Raw genomic sequence first — 20,536 nt, 5'->3', positions numbered from 1 at the left:
TGTACAAATTGAATAAATATCACAATCGGTTTTAGTTGAAATCAACATATCAAAGGCCTCAGATATCTGATGGACCCAAATATATTTTTCAATATATAAGACATAGATGAAGGGTATATATATGATTCGGCACAGCCGATATTGGCACTCTAATTTGCTTTTTAGTATTTTATTCTTGCCTCAAAAATAAAAAGGTATGAATTTATTTCAGTGTGTGTATGTGTTCGTGTGTCGAATTTACGTTGCAGGTTTAATGCTTCTATAAATAAAAAAAAAACATCATAAAAATCGCGACAAACTGTGCATGTAATAAAATGATTTTATGTATGAGTTTTTTGTGTTTATAAAAAAATTTATAAAATAAATAAACCTGAAATCAACATTATTGTTATTAAGATTGTATCTTATGGATTGCGTAAAAAAAAAAAACGAAAATAATAATGAATGAAATTCTCTACACACAAGTAAGTGAGTTGTAATCGCTTTATTACATTTAACACAATACTTAGTGAAATATTAGATGTTTGTTAAGCTAAATTTAAAGTGCTCAAAAAGGGAATTTAATTTGTTATGTTTTAATAATTGGATGCCTTAGTTAAAGACATACTACCAAACAATTTTGTTATTAAAATTAAGGTATCTGATATACGGTTGTAAGATCTTACAACGTTGTCAGAAAGATGTTGAATAAATGGTTAACAGCCATATGCTTTAACATAAGTTCACATGGTTGTGTTACCCATTTTCTGAGCATTTTTCTGACAACTTTGTAAGATCTGATAACCATGTACACGTAGCTTAAGTGAAGTTAATCAACTAATTTTACAATATTTACAATATTTCTGAAAGAAAATATATTTCTTTTAAATCCATGGTTAGGGAGACATGGACAACTTTTTAATTGTTTTTATTCAAACAATGAATATTATTAAAATTGTTTTCAATATTCTTTGTGTATACAATTTTAATACACTTACTTCAGTTTTTCATTCAGTTGTGTACAAGAACTTCAAAAAATTTAAGACAATTTTTCAATTTCTAAAAGTTAAAAATGAAAACTAAAGGAAAAAAATATCAAATATGTATAGTAAAATGAATTTATAACCCTAATTGTCCAATGCCATTTGGCCATAAATTAATTTTGACCACAATCAAAAAGCTAAATGAAAAAAAAACGCGACAAAAAAAAAATAAAGAACAATTTCTTGTAACTAAAAACAAAACAAAGAAAAACTAACAACAAAAACTTTATTGCATTCAACAAATGCAAGAAAAAATTGGCAAAAAATGGAAAACATTAAACAGCAAATGGTAAACAACGCCTTCAGCAACAAAATAGAATAAAAACTAACGAAATACATACAAACTAGTCGAAAAAAAAACAAGACAATAATGAATTGACAAATTTTGTTGCGACAACAACTACTAGCAGCACCATTTCTACAACAGCTACTACTAAATCAAGCAGCTACTACGAGCAGTTTGTATAGACTGTCGTCTAGATTTCTCAAACAAATCAAATCTACCAACAAAAAACAAAAAAAAAGAAAACAACATTTAATTCAGCGATTTAACAAGAAGTAACAAAACGAATGAATGACAACAAAAAAAATGTCCTTGCAACCAAATAAATACATATAACAACAAAATAAAATAAAAAACAAATTCAACAAACAGATACCGAATTTACAATGAAAATACCAAGAACGTGAAGAACAACTCAGAGAGAAAAAAAGACTGTTAAAACGCCGCCATATTGTAAACGGAAGCTAGATAACAAACGGAAAACAGTCATACATAGAAAAGACGGGCGATTATAGAGTTTTTTGTTGTTTTGTGTCGTGTTTTGTTGCTGCTACTGCTACATATAATTGTTGCTATAGTTTCTGTGGCGTTGTTGTTGTGTCCGTTATGTTGCATGCGGCAAAAAGTGTTAAGTGGATATTTTGCTCGTACAACAATAAAGCGTTAACGAAAAATATAAATGAAGCAAAATCTTTAACAATAACAGTTTTCTTGCAATTGTAATTGCATTACAATATCTACAAAATTTAAAACAATTGCTGTAAATCGTATAACAAAAAGGAAAACACACACAACTTAAATTAAATTAAATATGCGAAAATAAGTTCAAAAATCGTACTTTTTAAATCTCTTGTTATCAAAATATATTTTTGAATCACTTAATGCGTTTAAAACTTTGTGATATTTAATATTTGTTTTCAATATAAACTATCGCTTGACGCACATGCAAATATATAAATAAGTAGTTTGTTTTTTTAGCATATTGCCAAGAATATCATAAAAGAAATTAGATGTCTTATTAAATATTTTTAAAACTTTTACCCAAAAAACCTAAAGGTTTTTTCTTTTTTACATACAAACAAAGAGAAAAATAAACTTCGTTAAAAACCATTATAATCAGCTGAAACAAACAATATGACTTAACAATATGATGATGGTCCCACCAGCAACATTGACAGGAACACAAACAACATTCAACAGCAACACCTCACTGTAACATCACCACCAGCATCAGCAGTAACAAGAGCAACAACTAAAACAGCATTTTGGAAAATGCACAAGATACACAAACACTTATGGTGGCTGTACAACACGTAGCTGAAACCAAACCAAACAATTTTTACAGCCAAAACAACATCCTTGTAGTACTACATAGTACAATCTATTATCTATCTAAAAAGCCTGGTTAGAAATGTACTACATATACATATGTATGAAAGTGTGTGTGTGTAGGTGTTTATATGGAGATGTGTATAAAACATTTCAAGTGCTAAACAAGCAAACCACTACAAAATTGCAATCTCGTTCCAAAAAAAAAAATTAAACCTACAAAATACGAAGAAAACTTTAAATAGTTTTCGTCTTCAACAAAAAAAAATAAAAAATATAAAAAAACATTGAGTAGAAGAACAGTTTGAACTTTCTAAAAAAAGTTTTAAATGAAACTGAAACTTAAAAGAAATGAAAATGAAATATTGTACTTAATACCCTTAAAAATTGTTTATACACGTACAAAATTTCAACCTTTCTTTCGACATTTTCCACTTTACTCGTTTATACATTTATTTTTCTTTAAAATTTTTGCTGACTGGCTACAAACTTAAGAGAAGAAAGTTTTCCTTCAAAGCCACAGACGTTCCAAGAGCTAAAGTGATGATTTTAGACATTAACACAAGCATAATGTGTAATTTTGCTTAAAATTAAAAGTAAAAAACATGAGAGCAGAAAGTCCAACTTGGATATCGAAAATATGTTGAATATATATATATATATAGATGAAATTTAAGAAAGTAATTTTATTTTATATAACTACAATCTGAAGCCACTGGTATATAAAGTGAAAAATAATATCACTTTTCAATATTCTACATCACTAAAATACTGTAACTACAAAATTACGTCACTTCCAAAAATTCCAATATCACGTTGCTTAAAAATACTAAACCACAACTTGTGGTGAAACATCCCAGCACTTTTGTTTTGTCTGCAAAATAAGTCAATGTATCACTTTTAGACAGTAATTTTCAATAATGTGAAATTACTTGGCTAACTCCAATTTATATATTTTTGGGTCACTTTACACGTATGTGCTCCTTATAGAGCAGATAGAGAGAAGCCTATTGTTTACTTTATACATGTCTCTAAACAATCTATAGTGTACTTTTGTACTGTACTTTAGAAATTAGTTATTTTACCCACCAGAAGTAGTATATTGGAGAGTCTATTGTCACTAAGAGTCCTTTTGTTTAGACTTTGTCATTTATGATAGGTCCATTGATTGACTTCCATCTAGAACACACACATGGTATATTAGCTAGTCACATAACTAATTCTGTAATTAGTGGTGATCTCAATGATTGATAAAAACACTAGATCGAGACAATTAGCTAGAACTGCTTTTGCATTTATAGTGGTACACTATATTTTAGAAGGTCATAATTTCTTCTTAACCTAAGATTTTGTATACACAAAGATTTGGAATACATATAGCTGGGGTAATTACAGTGTAATATTCAGACAAATTCGAAAATTTTTACATAAAGATCTTCTACAATTCGTTACTTTAAGTAAAAAACCTTATTTCCTTTTTTACTATGTGTGTAAATGAGGCTCTATCAAAACCTCTAAAATCAACAGCTGTTAATTACAATGTTTACTGGGTTATAGGACCAGTGTTTTAAGTATAAACACTCACATACATATAGTGTGTGTAACTAAGTATAAGTTTTAGTGCATAAACACTTTAAGATAAACACCTTAACAGTATGTATATTCGAAGAGAAATAAAGAAAAAGAAATCCGGAACAAAAAATGAGAAAAAAAGAAACTGCTGGTTAAAAGTAAATGCTTGTCATCTAATTAAAAGCATTAAGAAAAATAGTCAAGTTTTAGAAAATGAAGAAGAAAAACAAAAAAAGTTTAAGCAAGCACTGTGCATTTAACTTCAGTAGTCTAAACAAAAGTCAAACATTCTGCAATTTGCTGAACAATCTCTTTTTTCGGCAAACTATTGCAATTACTTTAATACGGCTGCAATTGCACTGAACTAAGGAGTGTGCACGAAAAAAATGGTGCTTACTTTTATCGTAATAAAATTTAAACTGATAAGTGAATTGTTTTATTATATTATTTAAGTTATGAATGATTTTGATGAAATTTTCAGGGAATCTTCAGAATAGGCTGGCGGGTGAATGGATGTGAATGGCTCGATCAAGAGAAAGAATCGATTTAAAGTTGCCGACATTTTATTACAATAAGTATGATGACTACAACAATCTTAAGGACATACTGATTGGCGCAAAGAACAAATATTGCTTACATTGAAGCGTTTTAAAGCTCCCTAAGGAATCCCCAGGAATGTGCTGGGGATTCTGCCACCAATTATTGAGCCGCACGGTATCAACGAACATGCGTTTTCTGCAAGACCCTTCTGCCGAAACATTCTCAAAACAATTGTTGGATATCGGAAATGGAAAAATTCCAATTGATCCCGCCACAAATTTCGTTCGTTGTCGACAAAGTATTCCCAAGTCTTACAACCAACTACAAAAATTCGGATTGGCAGTGGGAACGTGCAATTTTGGCACCAAAAAATTATGATGTTAACAAGCCTGGTGAAACAATAACATACAAATTGAATGACACAGTAATGAACGAAGAACAAGCCGTGAATTATCCTAATGAATTTTTGAATTCATTGGAACCAGCCGGAATGTCACCACATGTATTAACATTGAAGGTTGGATTACCGACTTTGTCCAGATTTTTTCTAGGGGCCAGCAACGCGGACCGGGTTCAGCTAGTAATTTCTATACGACCAAGAGTTTCTACATATGCTTACTAAATCATTTTACATTTTCCGACTCAAACACCAATATATTCGGGCACGCGCTTACTTGTGTAGTAATTTTCATTTCCTGAATTTATATTCATTTAAATTTTCCCAATTTTCTGACAGTAGTTTACAAATGTAAAAACTAAAACGGTACCAAATTCGCTTGTGTGCAAATAATAAACCTCAATGTACGCACGATTTTATTCGTGCGCACTCCTTAACAGAACTACTCCCTGTGTAGCACCTCTATTTACTTTAACTCACAAATAAAGAAAATCAAACAAATTAACAAAATAGTTTAAAGATGAGTAAGAAATCCAGCGTTTGCTGGGGAATTGCAAAATTTTATTAAATTCAAAAGTTTTCTTTTCCCTAGCTGGTAAAACAAAGAGCAAGGCAAAGATTTTACAATTACCATAATGCTTGTCAGTGATGACATAAGATAATCCTTCTGGCTTATAATTGTTTCCAAATGCATTTACTAATTGCAATCAAATTAATGTCGTTTCAATACATATTTTCATTTTCAAAAATCTAATTTCTTATTGTTTTAAAAGTACACAACATTGTCGATAATCTTTGTAGAATTAAACTTACATGTGTTGAAATTAATTATTTTGATTGTTTAAGGTAGAATTACAAATTCTTTCAACTTTTCATAGGCCATTCATTGTTTTCTTTCATTCAGTCAGTTTGGTTTGGCAAATATTTATTTACTTTACAGAAACTAATGTTTTGGAATTAAGTTGTTATTGTTCTAAATGGACTATTAAAATGCATTAAGACATCATCAACATCTTCAACGGCATCTCTTGTATTGGAATTGTATTCAACAAATTATTTAAAACTAATTAATGCTTATTGTTTGTTGTTGAAGCAAACAAATAAAATAATTGTAAACACAATCGAAAAGAACAAAAAAAAAAATAGAAGAAACATTTATAAATCCCAAGGGGCAAATTTAGTAAGGCCTATGTTCGATTTGAACGTATAAGAAATTATAAAAGAAAATGTTTCGTCTAAATCTTAAAAGAGATATTACCAAACAAGAACAAGTTTAATTTTCAAAAATGCTGTAATTTATATCTTAAAACGATTGTAGAACACTTTATGGTGCTTAAACAAAAATAAGGCCTTCTGGCAGGCCCATTGCGTTCAATTTCCGTTTGAGAATTAATGCACAATTTTAAATGCTAGACTTCTAGGAATTTACTTTACATTTCGTAGAATTTACAAAATAAATTTAAATTCTAAAAATTAAAAATTTTAATAAGTAAAAGAAAATTTAATTAAAAAATAATTCCTAATTTTGGCATCTTTGGTTTTTAATACGTAATTTCGAAGAAGAAGAACTAAATACAGTAGGCTCGCGTAAAAGTCAATCGCTCGGATAAGATATCCGAATTTCAGCCTCCACGTGTCGCTCTAAAAATTTAACTTTTCAGTTAACTTGTCTGACGGATGACGATACACTTTCGAAGTGTTTGATAATGACACCGAGCGCTTCTCGAAAGCTGTTGAAAAAGAATCAATATCTTGATAAAATGGTTTGCAAATAATAACGACCATGTCAAAATGTGCAAAAAAGTGGTCGAGAGCTAATACACAAAAGAAAGAAAAAACAAACAAGTCTCGACTGCATCTTTAAACCACTCCTCACAAATTAATATATATTTAGTTTCTGCACACGAAAGTGGTGGCTGAACTTCAAAGTTAAATCTAAGTTTATTTTTTGTAATCAATTTTTTAAATTTACAACACAGATTTTGTATTGAAATTTAGTTTTATAAACCTTTTATAAATTTAAAATTTGATTACGAAAGTTATTAAAATAAATGTAGTGTTTTAATTTTCGAAAAATTTATGTTTATACTTATATACAATTTTTCAATTTTGAAAATCGCTTAGAAAAGTTAATAGTTAGTTAATTACCCTTGTGACATTTTGGTTAACTTTTACGAGATTCTACTGTATTTACACTAACAGTCTGGCTAATATATACCACAATTTTCACTTAAAAACAATTCAATGCTAATTGTATTAAAAACAACAAAACTAATCTTTGGACAATGTTTGTAAAACTTTAAATATAATAGAACCAACAAAATACACATTAAACTAAAAAGCCATAGAAACAAATGAACTCATAAAACCAAAAATGGTTTTTTGAAATGTGTGTGTGAGAGAGAAAATGTCCATGTAAAACATGTAGCATATTGTTATAGCATAAGCTTAGGCTTAATAGCTAATAAAAGTAAAAAGTTTTGCACATACTCAATGGCTTAAATGTCGAAAAAGAAACGAATAAACGCAAAATGAACCGCTCTCCTGCTACTAAAAACGATTTAATAGAAAACTTGTCTATTAAATGAAGTTATAATCAAGTGTTCTTGCCACAAAAGTCATTAAACAGCTTTGCTTAAACTTTGTTTTCATGTGGCAAGTTTTACATTATCACAAAAAAATCATACTTTAATGTTTTTCTTACTTCATCATATCACACAATGAAATAAAATACAAAATGAAATGGATTGAAATGAAAAGGAAAGAAAAGATAATAATAAAACAACAAAATGACACAAATTTCCTCGGGGACTTTAAAGTCCTTAAGACAGGAATACAAAACAAAGCAGAGCAGAGCTAAATAAAGTACAAAATAAATTTACTAAAGAAGTTGTGTTTTAAGTTTTACTGATTTGATGTTTCCATGTTGTTTGTTGTTTGCGCGTTGCTTCAAGGAAACACCCACATATTCTCTTAACAGAAATAACATCCCAGCTGAGTCATTCATCTCAACTATCTAACAACATACAGATGTACTTAGGACAGGGATGTAAAAGAATAAAAGTACATTTGAGCAAGAAAATTCAAGTCTTAGCATCAAGAGTGTTAACGATTTTTGCTCAAATCGAATAGTTTCAAAGATGATATAAGTTAATATTGAGGATTAACTTAAGTTTTATACAACCATCATTAAGTTTACGATTTTCTAAATGCATCAAATACAATTTTCAATAACCAACTAACTATTCGATTTAACTATAATCGCTTTAAAGAACTGATTATTTCTTAAGGAAATATTGCATGGCAGTAAACACAACTTAACTTATTTCTATGTTTGTACATCTATATGAATATTTTAGTAAAAATTTAACAATCCAAAAAAGACAAACTTAAAAATAAAACAGAAATGTATGTAAATAGTATAAGCATAATACCAGCAAAAAAGAAAAGGGAGAAAACAATCTCTTTTAACTTTGTTAGATTACAACATGCCTTAAGGATTTTTCTTGGTTACTGTTGTCATTTAGAAAGTAGCTGCAACTATTTGGAAGCACAAAAAAACTAGAAATATGCTGCAAAACATAAGTTTATACAAAAGTGAGACTTGATGCATTTACAGCGGAAATTGACACAATCCTTTTTAGATTTATACGAATTTAATTTTGTCGTTTTGGTCATTTACAGATTCATGTAAATTCAAATACACACTATATATACGCATATAGCTATATAACCGACTAATGCAACACTGTCTTTTAACAGTTTACAAAGTAAAAACACAAATAAAATTGGGTCTCTCTCTATCAAACATATACCAGGTCGTACGTATCTATCTGTTCGTATACATAATCAAACCAGGGAAGGAAATTTAAGTTTGATATATAAAATATTATACAGAATATTTTCTATACAAAAAAAAAAAAAGAAAAATACACGTAATTAAAAATTAAAACAGTTATACAAAATATTTTCTTTAGAAAATTTATTAAACGCAATATTTAATATAGAAACAACTGTGATATAAATAATTGTCCATAGAAAAAAACTGTTATAAACCATATTATCTATAGAAAAAACTATTATAAACAATATATTATATAGAAAAAACTGTTAAACACAATACTTTATCTAGAAAAACTATTTAACACTTGTCTATACTGTTTAACTGTTATACAAATTTTCTATAGAAAAACTGGTATACACTAAATTTTCTATGGAACAAACTGTCATAGAAAATACTTTTATACACCAAATTAAAATAATTATAACACTTAGTTTTGAATAGAACACTGAAAATAGTGTGGGAGCATAAAATGTATCAACAAAAGCAAAGTTCATAGTTATAAACTTTTCCACGCCTGTTTCAGACCAATATTCTCTTCTGTATAAATGGAGTTGCAATTTGCCATTGTGGTTTTGCTGCTGTTTTAGCATAAATTTGCTTTACGCGGATTTTGTGGCTGACTTAACAACTGGTCAATGTGGTTGTTCTATTCCTCAAAAGCTAATTTATTTGAAAAAAAATGTTGCTGTTACTGCCAATGCTGCATAAAATGTTGTTGTCATTCAAGCATTAATAGATTTGCAATGAATAAATACAATTACAAACAGAAATGGATGATACAAATGACAAATTTTTAGTTTAAACAGAGTTGTAATTCATAGCGATCAATTAAATTGCATTGATTTCTTTTCTTTGTGGTTTGTATTTAAAACAAATCAATTTTAAAATAAATAAAATAAAAATTTAGTCAAACGACACAAGCTGTAATTTAGCAGGCAAATTAGCAGTATTGACCTGCACGTCAAAGGTCCTGTTGTCATTTGAACAAATGTATAAAAACACATATTCTATAATATGCCTCACTAGATGTCTCACTAGCTTTTCGCTTTCTAAAATTAAAAACATTTTGTTTTTTCGTAATTTGTTTATTTTATTCTTTCACTAACACTTGGCTACTTTAAAGTCATTGTTATCATTTTTTCCTGCTTGCATGCATTTTTTTTACTGCTCTAATGTGATTGTTGCTTTTGTTAATTGGCTTAATGTATATTTTGTTGTTCTTGTTGTTGTGTGAATGTTTCTCATTCCACTTCATGTTGAGACCTTAAAAAAGCACAACATTCCATCACTCACTCACACACTCGCATGCTGCCATCCATGTACGGATGTTGTGTACTTACGAATTTTTCAAACAGTTTTCATTTTTTTGTTGCACAATTTTTTCTGTGTTGCTTGTTTATGAATGAAATGAACTCATGTTGAAAACATGCATATGACGTTAATCATTTTATGCTGCTTATGTGGCTCTACTCTACATAGTTCAGTTTTCAAATGGCTGATGGTGTAACGGAAAATAGGGAGTCTTGTTAAGGACGCATTAAGATTCGTTTAGATTTCGTATGAAAAGCCTAAGAAGTTGTATCAGTTTGAAGACAATTTAATTTATACAGTGGCCACTTTGGCAATTCTTAGTAGCAACATTTATACTGGCGTTGTCATGGAAACCCTAAAACTGTGCTCTATTTATCATGCACTAATAATTAATGTTGTGTTAAGAAGGTTAACAATTTGAACTTAAAATCCATACATGAATTAGTTTCATATTAGAATTAAGTGAAATACTTAAAGAAGACGATGAAAACATGCAAAAAATAAACTTAACAAACTGCAAATGAACTCAGTGTGTAAATTTACAAGTTTGCAAATGTGCGCTAGCAGTGACTGAAACTGGTAAATGCAATGCAAATGGTAAATCATGTTTGTAAGCAAGAAACTCTTTAAAAAGTAATAAGATAATGAAATGAAATAAATATGTTTACTAAGAGCTTTTGATGCAGCTAAAAGCATTTTAAAAATTGTGCATTATTTAATTTTAAGAAATTGTTATAGAAAGAAATTGCTATAAAGTTTAAGAATTTATGGTAATTTATAGACTGATCTATAAATGTTCGATAATAATTCACCCATGCTATCAGGTCGTTACATAAATTCTTTTATTAAATTTACACATAATTTATGGAACATTTCGTTTTTCTTTATGATTCCCACTTGGGTAACGACTATTTTATGTTTTGTTTAGTCCATTTTGTGCATTAATTCATAAGTGGCCAATATAATTTCCACGAAATTATCATTAACCGAATAAAGAAGCATTTCAATTTATTTTTAATTGCTGACCAAAACCAATAATAATTATGGTTGTTATATGAGAAAGAGGAAAGAAAATAATACAAAAAGAAATAAAATTAGATTTGTTTATTGGCAATTATAATTATATTTGTATTTATTATTATAATCAACTTTGTTATCAACAATACATACAATATGCACCCCAGAGAATATAGTTGAAATGGAGAATATTGTTGTCCAACATAAATTTATTTGGTGTAACACTAAAGAATTGGTGAAACTAAAGGATACACAAAAAACACTGTAAAATTTGTTTTAAATATTTATGTAATCTGTTAATGCAGTGGAGCAACGTTTTTGATATCAGTAGTCGAAATTTCAAAATTATCCAATATTTCCTTAAAACATATGTATTTCTGTTTTTTTTTTGTTAAAATTAATTGAATAAAATTTACGAATAACATTTTAATTTTAATTAAATAACGTAGTTATACTCAATTCCATTGGATTGTGATAAAATGTTTGCAATTTTGACAAAATAAATATGTTCTTAGCATATCTGAATACCACAAAATGGACTTTTGCAGTATAACAACTAGAAAAAACGAAATAATTGTAAAAGCTTTATAAACAAACATTGTATTTTTACTTATTCTAACGTTTTGTAATAAAATCACAATTTTCATTAAAAGTGGGCATAGCACGTTTGCTCATTATGCTAACGATATGTATTTATATTTCCTGGGGCTTAAAACATTCGTCTATTAAAGGAGTTGTACTCAATATATTTTTTGGAAATGTAGTAAATATACAATTTCCGAATAACTTGGTCAAATATACTTCCATCATCATTAATTGATAGAACATCAGATATTGACCAAATCAGAAGACATATTGAGCTTAGACGTTAAATTCATTATTTATTTCCAAATCGGGAATTTAAGTAAGAAATCAGCAAATGTTATATAAAAATAAAACATTTCAGATCACAACTTAAAATAGCACCAATGAAATATGTACATAGATGGGACTGGTCAAGTAATGTTGAAAGAGAGCAAAGCAAATAAAAGTTTCAATATATTATGACCACCTATGACAAATTACAAGAAGGAAACGCATGAATTCAGGGAATATAAAAAAGGAACAATAACACCAAACATACCACAAACAAAGGAAAAATAAATGTAACAGAATTACCAACAAAAAAAAACTGTATATCAGATCCATAAACAATGGCAACAATTAATAACGAATTGTTATGGTGTTTTTGTTCTTTTTTAGCGAAACATTGTAGCAAACGAGTGAAACCACAAAATCTACCCAATCATTTACTGAGGTGCCATTGGATGGGCTCGAGGGAGAGATGAGGAGTATTTGGCTAAAAAATTACGCCATAGTGTTTGTTTTTACTGTAAGGCGGACATCGTCAGTCGCATACACAAATACTCACACTCCACGTACTGAGACACCTTTAGTTTTACGCAATTGTTTACGTGTGTGTGCCTGGCAGTGCGTGCGTGAATGCCTGAACAAATGAGTGAGTAGATGTTGCATAAAGCTTTTTGTCTCAGTGCGGCATGTGGTCAGTAGTTAAGGCAGATGGAATAAATGGCATTTGGATAAAGTGTAAGCGAAGGACATTGAATGAATGATTTTGTACGATTTGTTGTTTTTGTTGCTGTTACTTACACCTTGATTCTTAACAATTAAATGCCAAACTGTTGTTTCAGCACAAAAATTAAACCACAACAACATGGACATGGCAATAATTTCACCAAAGGACTAAATTAAAATGAGAAAAAGAAACAAAATCACTACTGTAATGCTAGAGGTAGGTTTCACGGATACTGTGATAAATGATTTCCATTGGCTGACCATTAAAATTGTTATTTTAGAGTTAAACACACTCAGAAATTAAATCAATCAAATGTGAAAAAGTTTTGGAAATGATTTTCCTGATCCCTCAAAAATTAAAGTATTTTATAATTAGTCGACGATTCGCTGGCTGATCTGTACTTCTTATCCATTTCTATATGGGCATTTGCTTATATTATTTTTTCGAGTGTAAATATTTGAAATATTACCAAATAGCAACAAATATTGCACAGCATTTATTTATTTGGTATTTTTTGTTCTCACTTTACCACAAAATGAAAAATCACCCGCAACCGTAAACAAAAAATTGAAAGAATATTTCACAAATTTTTTTGTTTTGCAAAGAACCGCAAGTTGGTCAAAAAAAACGTACAAATTTATAATAAATAAACGAACAACAATTGTGAAAAATTACTTGAAATGGTGTGTATGGGAGAGTGTTGTACTTACATTCATTGCCAGGTATTGTGTGACCAGGTATACCAATACCACCACCAACCACACCTGTGCTTGGATGATAACTGTAACCATTTTGTGTGGCATACAAAGCACTCTTCTGTTCCTCCATACTCAATGCCAAATCCATAGAATGTTCTAGAGCCTTATTGTCCAAACCGCTTGCGGGATAGTAAGGTGGTGGCGCTTGACTCTGTTGAGCAGCAACAATGGAGGGCCGGACAGAATCCATTTCGTAATCCTTGGCAGCAGCACTCTTTTTCGATTGATTGCGTTTACAACGGCAAAACATCAACAGTAAGCCGACAAACAGGGCGAAAACAATGCACGATACAATGATGGCGATTAAGGTGGGGGTGGCCAAGGCGGAGGCTTCGGCAATATAAGAGCGACCAACTGAAATAAATAACATAGAAAGTGGCAGTGAATTAAAACAAATTGAAATTAGTTGTCCTTGCTAAAACATTCAAATATATTGTAAGATATTTTCGAGTAAACTTACTTTCAGCATCTGTGTATTCACCACAGTGTTCATGATTCGAACGTAAACACAATTTTACGCGCACAGTAGGACTGTTGTCATCTTCCAAGGCCATTGAGTTCATGCCGTCATCTTCATCCTCGTTAATGGAATGTCCCAAAGCTCTGCCAGCTGTGCTGCGGCGAGGAGCAATCAAACGATCCAGTACAGTTTCTTTGAAGGTAGGACCATTGCCAGACAATTGCAAATTCACTTGATCTATAACTTCCCAAGCAGCCATGGGTGTATCACTATTCACCATAGACTCTACTACGGCAATTAACGACAAACAAGTAGCGCCAACATTTATGCCCAACGTACGAGAATTGGGGTCATAGGTCACATGAAGAGGAGGTGGTATCTTGCTTACTTTTGTGGTGGTCAAAATATCATTAGAGTACGGTGAGTTGCCCTTGGTATTCAAGGCGTTCACTTTAAAGGCATAACTTTGATGTTGATCTAAAGGCGTTACTTTGCAAGGATTATCTCGGTGACAATCGAATTCCATCCACTCGGTGTTACTGGTAGCTAGAGTAGCACAATCTGGTATCAATTGTTCCTCCCTGGGCATGGGAACACGTCTGTAGCTGACAAAGAATTTCGTATTACTAATGCCACCATCGAAACCAGGGTCCCAAGCCAGAGTAACGTAATTGGATCCTACATCTATGGCACGTGTATTGGTGGGTTTTTCTGGAGCACCTTTCTGTTGCAAGCGTATGGGAGCTCTGATAGTATTCAGAGAGTTGACAACACGACAAGTATATTCTCCATAATCGGCATGTGTCAGAGAATTAATGCGCAGAACGGACGTATAGATATCATTGTTGTCGGTAGTGGTGCTTATTTCATAGTGGCCATCCGAAGACATGGTCAAAGGTGAAGGATTATTGCCAAATTGCCATTGGAACTCTGGTTTGGGATAGGCCTGTACCTTACACACCACTTCTGCGGTTTCGCGTATATCGAAAGCCACCTTGTTGTATTGATGCAATACTATGGGCTCATGTTCAATGCGCAACTGCATACTGGAATTGGCTGAGTTGACTTCATTCTCATACAAACATGTATAAAGACCCCTGTCGCCGGGCACCAACTGATTGCTGTTGGGTCTGGCTTTACCACGGAATTTCAACATGCTCTGAACGGTTACCATGCCATTGGGTCCCTGGTCGGGATTAGTTACCACTTCGTACAAATTTAATTCGGGCAAAATCTCTACGCCATCTTTTAACCATCTCACTGTGGGAGCTGGCTTGCCTTTAGCACTGCATGTTACCGCATACTCAGTATCAGCCACACGACGGGTCATATGTTGTTGCAGCTTGGCCAAAAACTGAGGAGGCTGATGGATTTCCAAAACAATGGTGGCCATTTTACCAATACCCAATTCATTGACAGCATGACAGTGATATTTGCCCTCGTTGCCCAAATGAGCCTTGGGTATGGAATATTGAGGACCTTGAGCCAAGATTTTCTGAGTGGCCGTAAAGTCACCATCCATATCACGGAACCAGCGATATTGGGGAACGGGCCAACCGGGAGGATTTGCCGAGCATGTCAAGGTGACACCATTTCCAACATGTACAATTGGCTTGTTGGGTGTAATATAAGCCTGACCGGGACGATGGCGCACCAATAAGGCCACAGTTGAATTGCCAATGCGTTCACTTCTCTCCTGGCCATATGACTGTATGATGTTTACGGCTCTGCAAATATAGTTGCCAGCGTTTTCCGCCCTCAGCGAAGACAATGTTAAGACATCCCCCGAATAACGGAACTCAGGCGAACCTTCCTTTAGCCATTCCACTGTTATGGGTGCTGGATTAGAGGTTACATTACAACGCACATTAACTGTTTCGCCTTCTTCCGCTTCACGTGTTTTCGACTCAATTACCACAGTGGGTGGATACAGTATGTCCAATATCAGTTCCTGTTCTCCTGTCTTGCCTAAATTGTTGTCGGCCGAGCATGTATATTTGCCAGCATCCTGTATGCTTACACGATGTATAGTATGGGTAAGACTGGAGCTAAAGAAGCGACCATTGCGTGTCCAACGCACATTAGGTACCTTGGGTTTAGCATCAACATTACACTCCAATTTGGCAGTACGATCACGTTCTACACGCAGTGGATTCTCAGGACCAACTTCAACGCGTGGATAATCTGAAAATAAGCAACAAGAAAAAAATCAAATAAAATAAACAAACAATAGAAAATGAATTCATGCTTATCAGCAGGTTTATTAAGATTGTAGGATGGAGAGTGGACAAAACAAAAAAATTAATAAACATAAAACTGTTTGGCATGTGCCAAATTGATAAACAAATAACGACAATAGACTATGAACCCCATCTCCTTTACATTTCTATTATTTTTCTGTTTTAGACGAAAAGGTAAGTTTATCAAAATTTTTGTGTTAATTGAATACTCCTCCATGTTTCCTTGATACTTTCTTAAATAACTTAAGGTTGCTATAGTAAGCAAACACAAAGATATACACGCTTACACACTATGTAATCATAATAATTGGCCCAATAGATGAAGAATTATTAATAATAACCTTAATGTTGCCATTTACATTTAACCTCCCAACGTACCCTCTCATTCCTGTTACAAAATTATTGCTCGAGTTTTCTTTGGTGAACTTATTAAAATTCAGACACGCACGCACATTGCTTTCTTGTAATCTAAGCTTAATTACCAAAAATTGCTTGAAACATCCAACGAAAAAAACTAAATCTCAGCAAAATCAGCTACTTACGAGCATTAAACGAGATGATAAACCAACAAAAGCAGGAAAAATATTACATTTGCGATTTCGTAAACACACACACACAGGCATAAATCAAACAAAAGTAGTATTTTTTTTGTTATTATTATTGTCAGGACGATAGCAAAATAGTTGCCCGCGTTCTAGTAGTTCATAATCAATAGCATACTTATGTTGCTAGTTGGCAAAATATTTCCGTGGTGATACAGCCAGGTACTCATACGTATCAACTGAAAAAGTGCCGTAATTAATGTCACGGTTAAAAAGAAAAAAAATGTAACCGATGGACGGCATAAGACCCAAACTTCATTACACTCGTGCTCATCTGGAATTTAAGAGCAAGTGGACGATGTGTCGTTTCTTTTTCAAATTTCCTTTATTTTCAAATTTATGGAAAGAGTAATTAAAGCATTTTCCTTTATTACTACTGGTCTCAAACAACAAAAACCAGCAGCCAACAACTTGCACCATAAAAACCACCATAGTTTAATAACTTTTGTCAACAATAGACAGGTCCATCGTTGATGGGTTTCCTTACTCTTTGTGTTTGTCGTTCAAATTGTATGCTCAGCGCCATGTGACCGGTTTCAATTTACTACTTATTTACACACAACACAGCGTCCGTCCGTCCGTCTAGCTATCCGCCGGAATATGTGTGAGAGCACCAGGTGTAGCTTATGTAGAAACCACTCACATTCCAATTACAAATATGTATAGACACATTTTTTCCCTAATTCCACTAACTATCTAACTATAGCTATCTATCGCTGGAGTCTGAGTAGTTTTGTATGTACATATCTGCCTTTCGGTCACTATGGGATTGCAATGAATATAATGGAATAGAATAGAATGAACTGAACTAAAGTAGCAAGGAATGAAAGGAAACAAACCGAAAGAAAAAACAAGCAAATGAAGCACATTTCTTAATGACACTAATAAAGTCACCAGCCAAGAGAAATTGTCTGTGTGTTTACTTGTGTATTTTTTATTATTTGCGTACGTTTGCCAAACGCAACTCACCTTTTCAATTACCATAGAAGCCAACTAATAAAACTAGCTTCTAAAAGAGCAATATGGGTGACCATTATAAGTGATATTTTTAATTACATACCTTAATATTATTCTGAGATTTTGAAATTTAATTCTATTAATTTATAAGCCCGAAATCTAAACTACTCTCCAAAATCAGTAAAATGTTAATAAATCCCTTCACGGTTCATAATTGGTCTTGGCTGCCATATAAACCAAATTCTAAATATTACTTTAACGAGTATAAATCCCTTACAAATAGTAGTATCTGAATAAAATACATTACGAATAATATTTGTTTATACCTAAATCCTACCGTTAAATTTGATTATGATCGGTCCATAATTGAAAAGAGCTCTATAAATATTTTATAATTTTTACCCACATCGAATATTGGTTATAGATTCCACAACATACATATATTTGGGTCCTTATGAAATATATTTGGGACCTAGCTATGTCCGTCGGTTTGTCTGCCTTAAAAGTAAAAATTTATTTTTATCATCAAATGTCGTTTTAGTTTTTTTTTACAAAATTCTTTGTAACAAAAAAATAATTTTATTTTTGAAAATGGAAAAACACTTTATTGTTCTTTTTAAAAAAAATTTTAATACAATAAAATTAATTTAAACTTTTATTTTTGATTTTTCCTATGCATATCCATGCGTTTTTCTGCATATTTGTGTGCATATTTTCCCGTTTTTCTTTCTTTTTATACCCTTCACCTTCGTGAGAAGGGTATATATAAGTTTGTCATTCCGTTTGTAATTTCTACATATTTCATTTCCGACCCTATAAAGTATATATATTCTGGATCCTTATATGTATATAGCGGAGTCGATTAAGTCATGTCTGTCTGTCCGTCTGTTGAAATCAATTTTCTGAAGACCCCAGATATCTTCGGGTCGGCAAAATCGGTTCACAAATGGTTGAGATATGAGGAAAAAAACCAGGACAACCTCGATTTTTGACCTATGTATGGATTACGAAGTCATTAAAATCGTAAAAAATATTTTTTAACCCGAATTTTTATTCTTTTTAAAAATTTAAAAGAAAAAATTTTAAAATAACAATTCAAAAAAACATTTTTAACAAAAAATGAAAAAAATAAATTTTGTTTACCGAAATATATTTAAAATTTGTATTTTGATGTATAATTTGGTGAACATGTTTTTAACTTAGTTTGTGTATATTTAAATATTAAATTTCAATATAAGTAAATTAGTTTTATATGCAAGGAAATCATAATATACACTCTGTGTAGGGTGCCACATGGCGGTCTTTAACTTTATTATTTTTTAACTTTCAGTTTCGCTAAGGTGGTCACTCCACTTCCAAATAAATTCATATAAAATTAAAATAAACTTTTTAGGTAAGCTAAACATTACATTCCCTTCTGCAACTTTATTTAAATAAATATTTCTTCTGAAGTTCTTAAATAAAATCTGTTTTCTTTACTCCAGCCTCCAAATAAATTAAAAAAGTGGAAAATGAAATGGGTATTTAAATACATGTGATAAAAACTTTAATTTTCTAGTCATTTGTATAAAAAGTTCAATAAATCATAAACTTTAATTAGGAGTCACACTTTTATGTAGGGTTCTTTTCGTTTTTTGGATAATCACGAACAAAAAAATTTTATGGATTTCCGCACCTATTATCAGGTCAAATATGTAAGTTTATACACACAATATATTGTAGTATGAACTGGTACTTGTGCCAGTAAATCTAAAAAGAGTTTATAGTAGCCGGTTTAATAGCTATGGTGGCAAGAAGAGAGAGTCATAAAATTTGCGTGTGTACATATCATGATTTTCTTTTGGGGTTCATATTTTCTTTTTCGCATGTATTTTTTTTTTAATTTATTTTTTGTTTGGTCTAGGATTTATAATGGGGTCTGTCGTTAAATTGTCGATTTTATTAACAATTTTATGAGTTTCGTCTTTTTCGCTATATATGTATTTAACAATATTTGTTGTAATTCCAAAAACCAAGAAAAACGACAACAGTGGCACTTGCTTTTTACTTTTATTGAGAAGGTCTTTTATGTGGAAAATTTGTGAAAATTGTTTTTGGCTGTGGTTGTTGTTGTTGTTTGTATTTAGTTCATGATAAATAAACATTAATGGCATGAAGTGTATTTTTAAAATGTGTAGAACATTAACTGTATCATTAACCCATTGTGGCAAACTATGTATAAACATATGGGCAATTCCACGTTAATGACAATCATGACTGAAAAAACAAAAATCCTTAAAACTTTTTTCTATGATGATCTAAATAGGAGAAAACTTTAAAAATGTATTATGAAAATAAATAATTTTTAATACATATATTTACAGAATACATATTGTTTTACTATAAGAGAAAAATCGGTCTCGTACGGTATGTCACGTACGATATCAAATTTTAGTTATCAGAAAATCATCCAAAGATTGTTTTCATTTAAATCTGACGGATTGTAGAGGAAAAATATGTGGTTTAGTGTAAGAAATTACAAGAAAAGATAACGCCATTCGCAAATTTTAGCATATTTTTACATGTACCTCAAAATTACGTACAATATACACTTATTTCGCTCGATTTTGGTCAACAATGTTTCGAAAA

General features: G+C 31.3%; 1 protein-coding gene across 1 annotated transcript in view; it reads right to left on the bottom strand.

Annotated features, from left to right (window-relative positions):
- ed (echinoid) overlaps positions 1 to 20,536 on the bottom strand; it is a 253,649-nt gene that overhangs the window by 25,595 nt on the left and 207,518 nt on the right. Inside the window, exons 6-7 of the mRNA XM_065502357.1 lie at positions 14,110 to 16,293; positions 13,602 to 14,003 (exon numbers count right to left, since the gene is read on the bottom strand). Coding sequence (XP_065358429.1) covers positions 13,602 to 14,003; positions 14,110 to 16,293 — 2,586 coding nt within the window. The remainder of the gene's footprint in view (positions 1 to 13,601; positions 14,004 to 14,109; positions 16,294 to 20,536) is intronic.

The sequence above is a fragment of the Calliphora vicina genome, chromosome 2, assembly GCF_958450345.1.
Source record: "Calliphora vicina chromosome 2, idCalVici1.1, whole genome shotgun sequence".
Taxonomy (NCBI): Eukaryota; Metazoa; Arthropoda; class Insecta; order Diptera; family Calliphoridae; genus Calliphora; species Calliphora vicina.
Note: the sequence above shows the minus strand (reverse complement) of the source record. Positions and strands in the feature narration are given on the sequence as shown.